Below are 11,802 nucleotides of genomic sequence, written 5' to 3' on the forward strand. Positions count from 1 at the left end.
CGGAAAGCGTCGGGTCTATAGATACCATAAACGTTTTTGTTTCCTCTCACAATATTTAATATTTAAATAATTTCTAATTATTTAAATATCCTATTGGCCGTATCAGTCACAAAAGAATGAGACAGTATTGTTCCATGATTGTTTTATAGAAAACTATTTACGTTAACATAGAACCACAAAGACAATTTAATATAGGATTAGTGAGTATGGATTATATTCATTTATTTTTATACTCATAATAATTAATAACCAATAATTAAAATCCTTTTCCATTAAATATCAGAATTGTAAGACGAAAATACGTACACGTTTATGATAATTAAATAACAAAACCAACATAAGGCCTAACATGTTTAAAATCGATGGTACAGTATATGATTCCATCCAGCCATGCATTTCCCATTACTGCTTATCAGTTACTATATCGGTATATTGCCGTATGGGTTATATGTTAAGATAAGCTATTCGAATATCTGCGGCGCCACCATTCGGTGTAATTATGTAACTGCGCACTGCCTTCTATTGCCTCAAGTGAAATAGAATCCTCTGATCTTTAACGTAAAACGGCCCTTGCCATCCCCGAAAAAGCAAGGAAGACGTAGACTGCCGATTGTACCCGAAGATTTTGGCGGAGCCGGTCGTCATGGATAGGCCAACGTTGTGTTTCAATCCGCGCATCGGCATTCGACTTTTCGAAACGCGCGCTGAGCTCTTCCTGTCCGCTCTTTAAAGAATCGGTAATCGACTAGGCGGCATTTCGGGCAAGATGGCGGACAAAACGCCAGGCACGCAGAAAGCCAGCGCGAAGGTAAATTAAATTGCTGCCGGAGTGTCAAAATATATAATCGTTAGTGTAAATATCACGCGAAATATTTAATATAAGTATCAGTAAGCCCTTAAAGCAGAGACTCCTGCTGTACGCGAGAGCCGGGCTCCTCGACAGAGAGAACATTGAGCGCGCAGGCCTATGCATGTGAAGGCCAGACTAACAGTTAGCATGCGAGACCAGCCTCATCGAAAGCTGCTCTCCACAATGGGGCATTTCGTACTGCTTTATTTAGATGCATTATGTGTGTTGAAAAGTAACTTGTTCAACACTTCCTGGTGTTGTTTGATATTTACCGTAACTAAAATTGTAATACATATGAGGCACGTTATCCCCCCCCCGTGGGGCAGCATATACCAGCGCGCTCGCATGTAACGTTAGCTAACAGGGAGTGATTAGGTGACTTAGGTACTACAAAGATAAGGCAGATTATCAACTTACTGAAGTTACATGACTCTGTAACATATTAACTGACTGTCTTGAAGAGTACAGGTAGTTTTAACGGATGGGTGTCCAAGGTAAACGTGTACGTTGTTACGTTACGTAACTATGTCGTTCTGTGTGTACTTGACAGCCAGTAACGGGGTTTCTGACGTTATATGTTATGAAGTGAGAAAAGTTAGCACGTTTCAGACCTGAAGGGCGGCCTATGTATGAAATATTTAGAAAATGTTGCCTCTTGTGGGAGACCATGTCTGCAAAGCTTTAGAGAAAGTTTCTTATTTATATATCTGTTATTAAACTCACCAAGCATGCATTTTTAACGCATGCTATTAAATGCTTGCAATGTAGGCACTGCTGGAGAGCAAGCTGAAAGCATTCAGCATTGGAAAGATGGCTGTCGCTAAAAGAACTCTCAGCAAAAAAGAGCAAGATGAGATTAAGAAAAAGGTAAGGTTTGCCCTGGAGGCTTACGACATTTTCACCACGATGTGATGCCAAGTGGCATTTTAGCATGAATGCGTTCATTTGCATGTTGATGGCTCATGGTCCTTCGAAGGACTGAATTAAAGAACAGGTTCCTTCAGTATGTTTTCCTGTGGCTCCTGAAGGGGTTTTGACAGTCCCAGCTTGCCTGGAATGATGCCCTGTGCTTTTTCAGTGGCCAGGTTGAAGTTTGGGCCTCATAGTTTGTGTGGCGTTAACTCAGCGTTTCTTACACTCGTCGCAGGAGGATGAACGGGCAGCCGCCGAGATCTATGAAGAGTTTTTGGCCGCCTTTGAAGGCGGCGAAGGCAAAGTCAAGACTTTCGTCAGGGGTGGCATCGCCAACGCCACCAAAGGTGAAGGCAGCCTCATTCCAGGAAGCATTGATGCTTGGCCTGATTATGGGAGACTTTTTTGATTCTTGCAGCGTCGTTTTAGGTCTTAGCTGTGTCGGCCTCTGAAAATTGTCTGCTTTTTAAAGCTGTTTTGTTCCCCCATTGCAGAAGAAGCTGAAGCTGATGACAAGAGAGGCAAGCTGTATAAACCAAAGTCCCGCTTCGCCGATACTAAATCCTCCCATCCAGTGGAGCCACCACCTCATTTTTTAGCTGTTGATAAAAAGATTGTAAGTGACAGTTGTCGGTCTCATCCGTCTGAACTTCTTGACAAGGCCTTGAATAAAACGATTTACCTTTTTTATAGTCAAAGAAAAGTGAGAAGGAGAAGAAAAAGAGTAACCTAGAACTCTTCAAAGAGGAATTGAAGCAGTGAGTGTGTTCAGATTACTCAGTATCGTTTTATTATTTTTTCTTCCAGCAACTGTTTTAATACCATTTTCCCAAAACAGGATACAGGAGGAGCGAGATGAACGGCACAAGAATAAGGGCAGAGTGAGCCGATTCGAACCTCTGTCCCACACAGAGGGACGGCGTTCCTGTGAGTGTGCTGTCACTGCTTAGTTGGTGTTTTTCTCCAAAGTAAAAAAAAAAAAAACATCTTATTTGTACACCGGAGAATTTGGTTTGTCCAGGCTGGTCCCGGCTGACAGGTTGCTTTTCTTTAAAGTGGTAAGAAGTTTTAATTAGTAAAATGGATTAATGGGAGCATGAAGTACTTGCCTTTACGGGAACGGCTGCCTGTATTGTCGTGGCTTTTTGCTGTTATATAAAACTACACCTTTACTCTGCTTTCCAGTCTTAGATGATTCTGCTCCTGGTTCGCATGATGTAGGAGACCCATCAACCACTAATTTGTATCTTGGAAACATAAACCCACAGGTGATGAATTTACATGGGCTGGGGGTTCTGTAGCATTTAAATGAATGATTTGTCCTGTTAGGTTACTGGGTAACTTGCGCAGTGAGTTACTGTGTGATTGGTCAAGTATAAAAATGACCCCGTAGTGTGTCAGCATTTCGTGACACAGCTGAACCGTTAACCCCATGTCCGTCCTGGCGGTGGTCTGCAGATGAATGAGGAGATGCTCTGTCAAGAATTTGGTCGCTATGGTCCGTTGGCCAGTGTGAAAATCATGTGGCCCCGGACGAACGAGGAGAGGGCCCGCGAGCGAAACTGCGGCTTCGTGGCCTTCATGACGCGGAGGGATGCGGAAAGAGCGCTGAAGCACCTAAACGGTAAAGTGCCGCGGGCCGGCCGGCTGGCCAAGCTGAAGGTGTTCAGATGTGTATCGATGTTTCCGTGTCGTTGCCTTGTTACCCAGACATGTCTGGTCCAGTCGATCGCCTTTGTGTGTTTCCCTCATTTGTTTTGTTGTGTGAAAAACAAAAGTCAAAGTATCTTCTGATATATGATGCATGGAGTCGTACACTGAGGTGAAATATTACTCTTGTCGGTCATAGTGAGAATGAAAAGTAATGAATAATATATAAATCCCGAGACGTATAAACATAAACATGGCATTATCGGATTTAGAGATTGAGACAGAAGCACCCACGACTCTAACTTCCTTCTCCTTACATCTGAGATTTAACCAATTTACCGTCCAGTTAATCACCCCCCCTCTCCCCCCTTTAGGAAAGATGATCATGAATTTCGAGATGAAGCTCGGCTGGGGCAAGGGTGTCCCGATTCCCCCACACCCCATATACATTCCTCCCTCCATGGTGGAACATGCTTTACCACCGCCCCCCTCAGGCCTGCCGTTCAACGCGCAGCCCCGCGAGAGGCTGAAGAACCCCGGCGCAACTCCTCAGCCCCCCCCGTCCAACAAGGAGGAGTTCGACAAGGTAATTCGCTATATCACAAGCAAGGTCATTGAAATACGAACACAGTTATTCTCTGCAGTGCAAACATTCTATAGTACTTGTCTGATATAATACTTAGTTTTTGAGAATTCTAGAATGTTCTTTCCTCTTGGGTTCTGCACTTTGGCTATTTCTATTAGAATATTATAGAAGTCTTACTACATTAAAACAGTAAAATTAATTGCCACTTTTAGAGTAGATTATAATTCAGGATATAATTCATTCAGTACATTTTTAATAATTGGAGGAATGGTAAGTCTTCTAAAATTAGCACTGTCGACAGATACACAAAATGCTGTTTGTATTAAGATCATTGTGAGAGAGTATCTGTGCCTTCATATGACTGAAGTAGTATATTTACAGTATTGATAAATCAGTGAACAGAAATCAGGGTTATTATGTGAGCTGTTTCAGTTGAGTTGTTCTACATTGTTTTTTCATTTTGAATTTAAATATTAGTGTAGTGAAAGCAGTTAACAGTGAAATTGTTATATGCAATAATTGATGCATTTTATATTTTTCTTGTTGCTTGTTAACAATACTCACATATTCTATGTTTATTATCTGATGTGACTTCATATACAGACTCTGTCGCAAGCCATAGTCAAAGTGGTAATCCCAACAGAAAGGTACATGTTTTCTTTTTTAAAATTGATATCGAATGTAGAAAAAAAAACATCCCATATCATTTAGTTTGAATTGGGCAATGCATGCCACTGGGGGTTAGTTTGGGTGAGCAATAGTTGAGATCCTCGCTTCCTGTTGTGAGTCAGTTTCCCATGCACAGAGATGAATCCTTCAGCAGAGTTCCGGGTCGCTGAAACAGGCACACTGGTTTACACCTGAAATCCACGTAATGGTAGCTAGGCAGGGTTCCCACGGGTCATGGAATATCTGGAATATTATGCAATTTTAAAAAGTCCTATTTCAGGAAAATCAGGGGTTTTGGTCATTTTTGGGGCTATTAGTCGAATATCAAGGATTTTCTAGCATATTTTAACAGCCATTCATTAAAATGTATTATTTTCCACGCAGTCTTTTTCTTTATCGGGCTGTTTCACACTTTTCCCGTATTGTGTGAGTGGTTGTTATTCGTTATTTGATTATTTAGCTCCCATTTATTACCCTCCCTGCTCGTCAACAGCTGGCAGTCACTTCAGTCAAAGACACGCAGTGTCCTGTACCTGCTAACGCAGGCCACCATGCCAGGAACGCATACATTTACAGAGCTTTGCCTACAAAACAGTGACTTCAAAGACTGGTTGTTAAGAGTAGCTGACGTAAAAGCTAAATGTGATGTCTGTAAAACTGCTATCGATCTATCAAATATGGGAGAGGGAGGCCTTCGCAGCCACAGAACCGGTAATTGATGGGTTCAAAACCCTGTGGCTGATCTGCTCAGCACAAAGGCGGCCTGTTTTTCCGTTTATTGTAGGTCATTGAAATTCAGCTTTCTAGTCTGTGAAAGTCGAGGAAAAGTCAAGGTTTTTGACATTTGACTTGGAGTGGGAACCCTGGCTAGAGAATACGGCCCTTTGTCATGTGGCCGTTAGGTCCACACGCTCACTGACAGGCCAGTTACTTTCATTGAATGGCTCCGCTAGCACATATAGCTTTGTAGCTTAGCAGAGAAGCAACTGCTATGAAGTATCTTTTGGCATCTAGCAGCTGCTTTGGCGTTAGCGTTGCGGTCCGACTATCGCTCACTCCGACCGCACACCCCCTGGCCTCTGTCAACGATCCTGGGTGAAGCCAGCCCCAATCTCTATAGTTAGTCACCTTTGACATTGGCCTTGGTGAGCAGCACAAGTTGAACTGTCAGCGGCAGCGGGGGACCTGCAAAGCATCATGGGATGGATTGGGAAAGTATACAGAATTTTACCTGCCATTGGTACGATCTGCTCCAATATATGTGATTTGTGTTATAAATGAAAGACATCCTTTTGTTGTTTCGCTTCCCACTGTAGGCTAATGTTATACACCCGCACATTGCCCCATTAAATGCACTCCTAAATCTACTGTAGCATATGTTTATTTTTATTTTTGGACAGCTTGCATATCTCTAATTTAACATATGCTATGCTATCTATATATCTATATATATATATATATCCTCTTACTGTGGATTAATGGCGATATATAACGGTAAATGTTTTTTTTTTTTTTTTGCTTCATCTATTAAGTCCACGATTTTAGCATTTAATTAATTTTTGTCACCCTGTTTTCTAGTATACCATTTTCAAAGTCAAGTGTCTCAGATTGTCAAAGTACCAAAGACAGACAGTATTTTAGTATTAAATTAGACGTATCCAGCAAACGACAATTATGTGGAACTGAATGGTTGTCCTTAGCTGCAGACTGGAAGACATAAAGATAGAAACAGTATCGAATTTCACCTCAGGGTTTCGATTTTATCCTGTCAATCAGAGATAGTGTGTTGGAAACATATTTATCATGGCTATTAACTTCTGTAACCTGTAAGCATTTCAAACACAGGATGCTGGTGCTTATGCACAGAAGTTACTAGTCTTTTCTCCCCACTCTACACCCCCCGCCCCATCTGAAGGGTTTCTGTCCAGCAGGGCCCACCCCTCCCCCGCAGTGTGTTGATTAGCACCATAGACAGCTGAGGGAAGGCAGGGTTTGAGAGAAGGGTGGCCATTCTGAATCCGTTTCGCTTTAACTGTGTTTTTCTTGTAGGAATTTGCTCTCTCTCATCCACCGAATGATCGAGTTTGTGGTGCGTGAGGGTCCCATGTTTGAGGCCATGATTATGAACCGAGAGCTCAACAACCCCATGTTCAGGTAAGCCCCCCCCCCACCCCCCCACTTTTGGTTCAGCCTGGATGTTTAACTTATTGTGTCACTTCTCTCGATGCTCCCCTTTCCCTAACTTGATCATGTTCCTGGCCTTTGAACTTCACTCACCCATTTTGCGGTTCTCCTCCAGGTTCCTGTTCGAGAACCAGAGCCCGGCTCACGTTTACTACAGGTGGAAGCTCTACTCAATCCTGCAGGTGAGCCGACATTCCCAGCGGTGGCTCTTAAAGGCGCCGGCAAATGCTGACGGACTGATGCCGTTTCAAATCCATCTCTCTTCAGGGAGATTCGCCCTCCAAGTGGAGGACGGACGACTTCCGGATGTTCAAGAACGGGTCTCTGTGGCGCCCCCCGCCTCTCAATCCCTACCTGCATGGGAGGCTGGATGAGAATGAGGAGAGCGAGGAGGAGGAGGAGGCCTCCAAGAAAGGATGCTTAAAGGAAGAGTGAGTATCTCCTCCACCCCTCTGCTCCACTCCTCTGCAATGCATTATAGGATTAAGCAAAACTTAGACCGTACTGCTTGCTTAAAAATGCTGATTATGGGGAAGAAATATGAAAAGTGATGCTTAGCAAGCACCGTTGTCCAGATACCTCACCTGTGTAAAGATGTGCCTCAGTATCCAAATCTGTGTGGATCGTCTCTAGGGAGAGGGACCAGCTGGAGGAGATGCTGCGGGCGCTGACTCCCAGAAAGGCCGACATCGCAGACGCCATGTTCTTCTGTCTCAGTCACGCTGACGCTGCTGAGGAGATAGTGGAGTGCATCACGGAGTCTCTGTCCATCTTGAAGACTCCGCTGCCAAAAAAGGTCACCCTTCCCTCTCCACTTCTTACTGATTAACTCCCTGAACTCTGTTGTCTTAATATTGTATGACGGCATTTGCCTCTTGTCGTCCTTTTCACTGTGTTCCTCTTGGCTCTGTGCACCCTCTCCAGATCGCTCGATTGTATTTGGTCTCCGACGTGCTCTACAACTCTTCAGCAAAGGTTTCCAACGCTTCTTATTACAGGAAATAGTGAGTGTCGGCCGTTTAGTCCTGCAAACCGCGGTGCTTTATTCACAAGCCATGCATCTGGTGTCTGATTGCTCTGCTTCAAATCGCAGCTTTGAGGCGAAACTCTGCCAGATTTTCTCCGACCTACATGCTACGTACAAAACGATACAAGGCCACCTGCAGTCTGAGAACTTCAAGGTATTTTGGTGAAAATTGACCTTAATCTCATCTAAACTATGTGTTTGATTTGTGCTTTTGAAAAATACATTGGCAGACTAAAAGTGACTGTCATTCTGTTTTGAGCGATTTAAAAGGTCTCTGTGTGTATCTTAAAACAGACAATAGTACTCAGATATCTCGGTCTTTCCCAGCAAAGGGTAATGTCCTGCTTTCGCGCTTGGGAGGACTGGACGGTGTATCCGGACCCCTTCCTCATCAAGCTACAGAACCTCTTTTTGGGCCTAGTCAACTTGGGCCCAGAGCAGGAACCTCCTCCACCTGAAGTGAGTCTCTGCACATGCTCTGTGGAGCATGTGTTTGGGGGGCGGGGTTAAAGATGGTTAATTCTTGATATGTGTCGAAATTGGAGGGGCACTGTTTGACTTGCATTCCCCCACGCCTTCCTTCCTTCTACTCAGCCGGTCGAGACCTCTGAGGACATTGACGGGGCCCCCATTGTGGAGGAGGAAATCGATGGGGCTCCTTTAGAGGATGTGGACGGAGCGCCCATCGACGGCGCCCCGCTGGACGACCTGGATGGCATTCCCATCAAGTCCCAGGATGACGACCTGGACGGAATTCCCCGTGCGTAATCATGTCCCTTCCGGAAGCAGGTGTCTCTACTCAGCTTGGACCCCTCTCTGATGCATGTTCCCCTTATCTTCCAGTGGATCCTTCCGGCATGAAGCCTGCCTTTAAAATAGCCCCTTCAAAATGGGAAGCGGTAGACGGCTCGACCTTGGAAGCGCAAGGTGAGGCCGGTGTATTTCTGCAGTACATGCGTTGTCCTTCCTGTTTGTTCTCATGGTAATAATAGTTTTTCCTTTCCCAGCCGTGACGACTTCCAAATGGGAAATATTTGAACAGCCAGAGGAGGCCAAGAAAAGCCATAAAGTGTGAGTGATGCTGAGTTTGCAGCCAGATGCCTTGTGCTGCAGCCCTTTATTTTTAGAGCACTCTGGGGGGGGGGGGGGTCTTTGGGTTTTAATACCGTTTTTTCCAGTCTTGTTGCCAAGGCAACACTAAAATGTTCATCCTGCCTCTGATACAGTGACTATGATTCATAGTTGTCTTTTCAGTTATTTCCTTTCTGCTGCAAGTTGTAATGCTTTGCACGCCCCCCCCACCCCACACACACACACCAAAATACAGGGAGGCACAGGAGAGTGAAGATGAGGACGACACCAGGAGCTCCCATTCGGCGGAGCAGCGGCCTTTCTCCAACCCCGTGAAGGACGACTCCAGCGACCCCAAGTCCGCCAAGCTGTCGGAGATGAGCGAGGAGAGGCGGGCTAAGCTGCGGGAGATCGAGGTAGCGTGCCAGGGACCGCTTCGCCCGCACTGGCACCGCTTCGCCCGCACAGGGGCCGCCCCCGGTTTGCTGTCCCTGCTAACTGCTGTCGCTCTCTGGTGGCCGTCTAGCTCAAAGTGATGAAGTTCCAAGACGAGCTGGAGTCCGGAAAGCGGCCCAAGAAGTCCGGGCAGAGTATCCAGGAGCAAGTGGAGCACTACCGAGACAAGCTGCTGCAGAAGGTGAGCAAGGGGTGGGGGGCTTCGGCGTCGGGGAGGGAGCGTGCGGAGGTCTGCAGCCGAGCCAGAAACTCCCACCTGATTTGCGAGGCAGCTGATTTTGTTTATTTTTGTTTTTAGGAAAAAGAAACTGAAAGGGAGAGAGAGAAAGAAAAAGAGAGGGACAAAAAAGAAAAGGAAAAATCTGAGAAAAAGATGGATAAAAAGGAGAAGGAGGATTCACCAGCCAGTAAGAAAGAAAGGTAAGGGTATTCGCATTAACATGTACCTGTGTAAGAAAGAGAGGTAAGGGTATAACACATTAACATGTACCTGTGTAAGAAAGAGAGGTAAGGGTATAACGCATTAACATGTACCTGTGTAAGAAAGAGAGGTAAGGGTATAACGCATTAACATGTACCTGTGTAAGAAAGAGAGGTAAGGGTATACGCATTAACGTACCTGTGTAAGAAAGAGAGGTAAGGGTATAACACATTAACATGTACCTGTGTAAGAAAGAGAGGTAAGGGTATAACGCATTAACATGTACCTGTGTAAGAAAGAGAGGTAAGGGTATAACGCATTAACATGTACCTGTGTAAGAAAGAGAGGTAAGGGTATACGCATTAACATGTACCTGTGTAAGAAAGAGAGGTAAGGGTATACGCATTAACATGTACCTGTGTAAGAAAGAGAGGTAAGGGTATACGCATTAACATGTACCTGTGTAAGAAAGAGAGGTAAGGGTATAACGCATTAACATGTACCTGTGTAAGAAAGAGAGGTAAGGGTATAACGCATTAACATGTACCTGTGTAAGAAAGAGAGGTAAGGGTATACGCATTAACATGTACCTGTGTAAGAAAGAGAGGTAAGGGTATAACGCATTAACATGTACCTGTGTAAGAAAGAGAGGTAAGGGTATAACGCATTAACATGTACCTGTGTAAGAAAGAGAGGTAAGGGTATAACGCATTAACATGTACCTGTGTAAGAAAGAGAGGTAAGGGTATAACGCATTAACATGTACCTGTGTTATCCTGTTATTCTGCTAGTTACCCGAGAATCTGAGGCTCATTTTAGTTCAGGGATTATCTCCTAAAGACTTGTGGTATGAAAATACTCATGTTGAAGTGGCTTGTGACTTTTTTTTTTTTTTTGTCTGTCCTCTCTCCCATGTGCGGTTTCCAGGAAACACAAGCACAGCACCTCCCCCAGCCCGACGCGGAGCAGTGGCCGACGGGGGCGGTCGCCCTCGCCACGGTCCGAGCGCTCCGACAGGTCCTATGTGAAGGCCGACTCCAGATCTCACTCCTCCCATAGGGACTCTCCTCGAGATAGCAGCAAGAAGACCTCCAAGAGGTACTGGCTCGTTCCTTAATTCGCATCGGCAAGGTGGACCACAGATGTAGTGACTTTCTGAATGAGATGTTAGTGTGTAATTTTGATGCAAAGATAAGTGTTAAGCACTGGTTATATTTGGGTGTGTGTTCAAATATGACAGTCAGGCCCGAAGCGAATTTGGAGATGACTTCAAAGCATCTTATTTTATGATGTGGCTACATGCCTGGAGATAGCATATTGTTTGTAAAACATATTTTTTTGTTGTCTGGAAACTGCAACAGTGCACATGAATGGTCTTTGTCTTTGAAGGTCACCATCATCACCTAGAACACCCAAGCGGCCGCGGAGATCTCGGTCAAGAACTCCCAGGAAGTCGTCGAAGAAATCCAGGTCGCGGTCCAGGTCTCCACATCGGTCACACAAGAAGTCAAAGAAGAGCAAACACTGACAGATTGTCCGTCCCCCCCGTCCCCCCCCATTCCCCACCAACCCAACTCCACCCCCCACGTCCCTTTGCTGTACTGTAAACATGACTGGAGTTGAGTTTTTTTACGTGCATGTTTTTTTTTTTTTGTCCTTTTGCCTTGGTTTTCTAAAAAAAAAAAAAAAAAAAAACGCTATGCATGTGTTGCCATGCTATGTCTCAGTGAATAGAGCCAATAATGTTTTATATTGTAAATTAATGAGCTTACCTGGTGTTCAACTTCTCATAGGGAATTCAGTCTTGCTGCAGAACAATTCTGTATCTAGTCTGATGACTGTAGGTTTATTTTCATTGTTTTTTTTGTAGTACACATTAAAATGACTTGAAATAAAATGTTCCAGCGTGTTCTTTTACATCCTGGTACCTTAATTGAACTATAATGAAACCTGTTAATGCTGATGACTCTTGGGAT

At 44.6% G+C, this 11,802-nt stretch overlaps 1 protein-coding gene across 2 annotated transcripts; it reads left to right on the forward strand.

Annotated features, from left to right (window-relative positions):
* Nucleotides 1-651: 651 nt before the first annotated feature.
* u2surp (U2 snRNP-associated SURP domain containing) lies at nt 652-11,723 on the forward strand. 2 transcript variants are annotated; one of them, XM_023824444.2, is made up of 25 exons: nt 652-808; nt 1,619-1,717; nt 1,998-2,109; nt 2,257-2,378; nt 2,456-2,520; nt 2,601-2,689; nt 2,948-3,030; nt 3,221-3,386; nt 3,787-3,998; nt 4,602-4,645; nt 6,717-6,821; nt 6,967-7,033; nt 7,119-7,282; nt 7,485-7,647; nt 7,776-7,855; nt 7,945-8,032; nt 8,206-8,337; nt 8,473-8,638; nt 8,722-8,805; nt 8,886-8,949; nt 9,206-9,365; nt 9,476-9,586; nt 9,704-9,825; nt 10,754-10,924; nt 11,216-11,723. In XM_023824444.2, exons 1-25 carry the CDS (start codon nt 767-769, stop codon nt 11,352-11,354), a joined length of 2,850 nt encoding a protein of 949 aa, XP_023680212.1. In that variant the 5' UTR covers nt 652-766; the 3' UTR covers nt 11,355-11,723. The 2 variants fall into 2 exon arrangements, with proteins under 2 accessions (XP_023680212.1, XP_023680213.1); XM_023824445.2 differs by lacking the exons at nt 652-808; nt 1,619-1,717; nt 1,998-2,109; ... (4 more) ...; nt 3,221-3,386; nt 4,602-4,645 and having other exon boundaries at nt 3,866-3,998.
* Nucleotides 11,724-11,802: the final 79 nt, after the last annotated feature.

This window comes from Paramormyrops kingsleyae, chromosome 21, assembly GCF_048594095.1.
Source record: "Paramormyrops kingsleyae isolate MSU_618 chromosome 21, PKINGS_0.4, whole genome shotgun sequence".
Taxonomy (NCBI): Eukaryota; Metazoa; Chordata; class Actinopteri; order Osteoglossiformes; family Mormyridae; genus Paramormyrops; species Paramormyrops kingsleyae.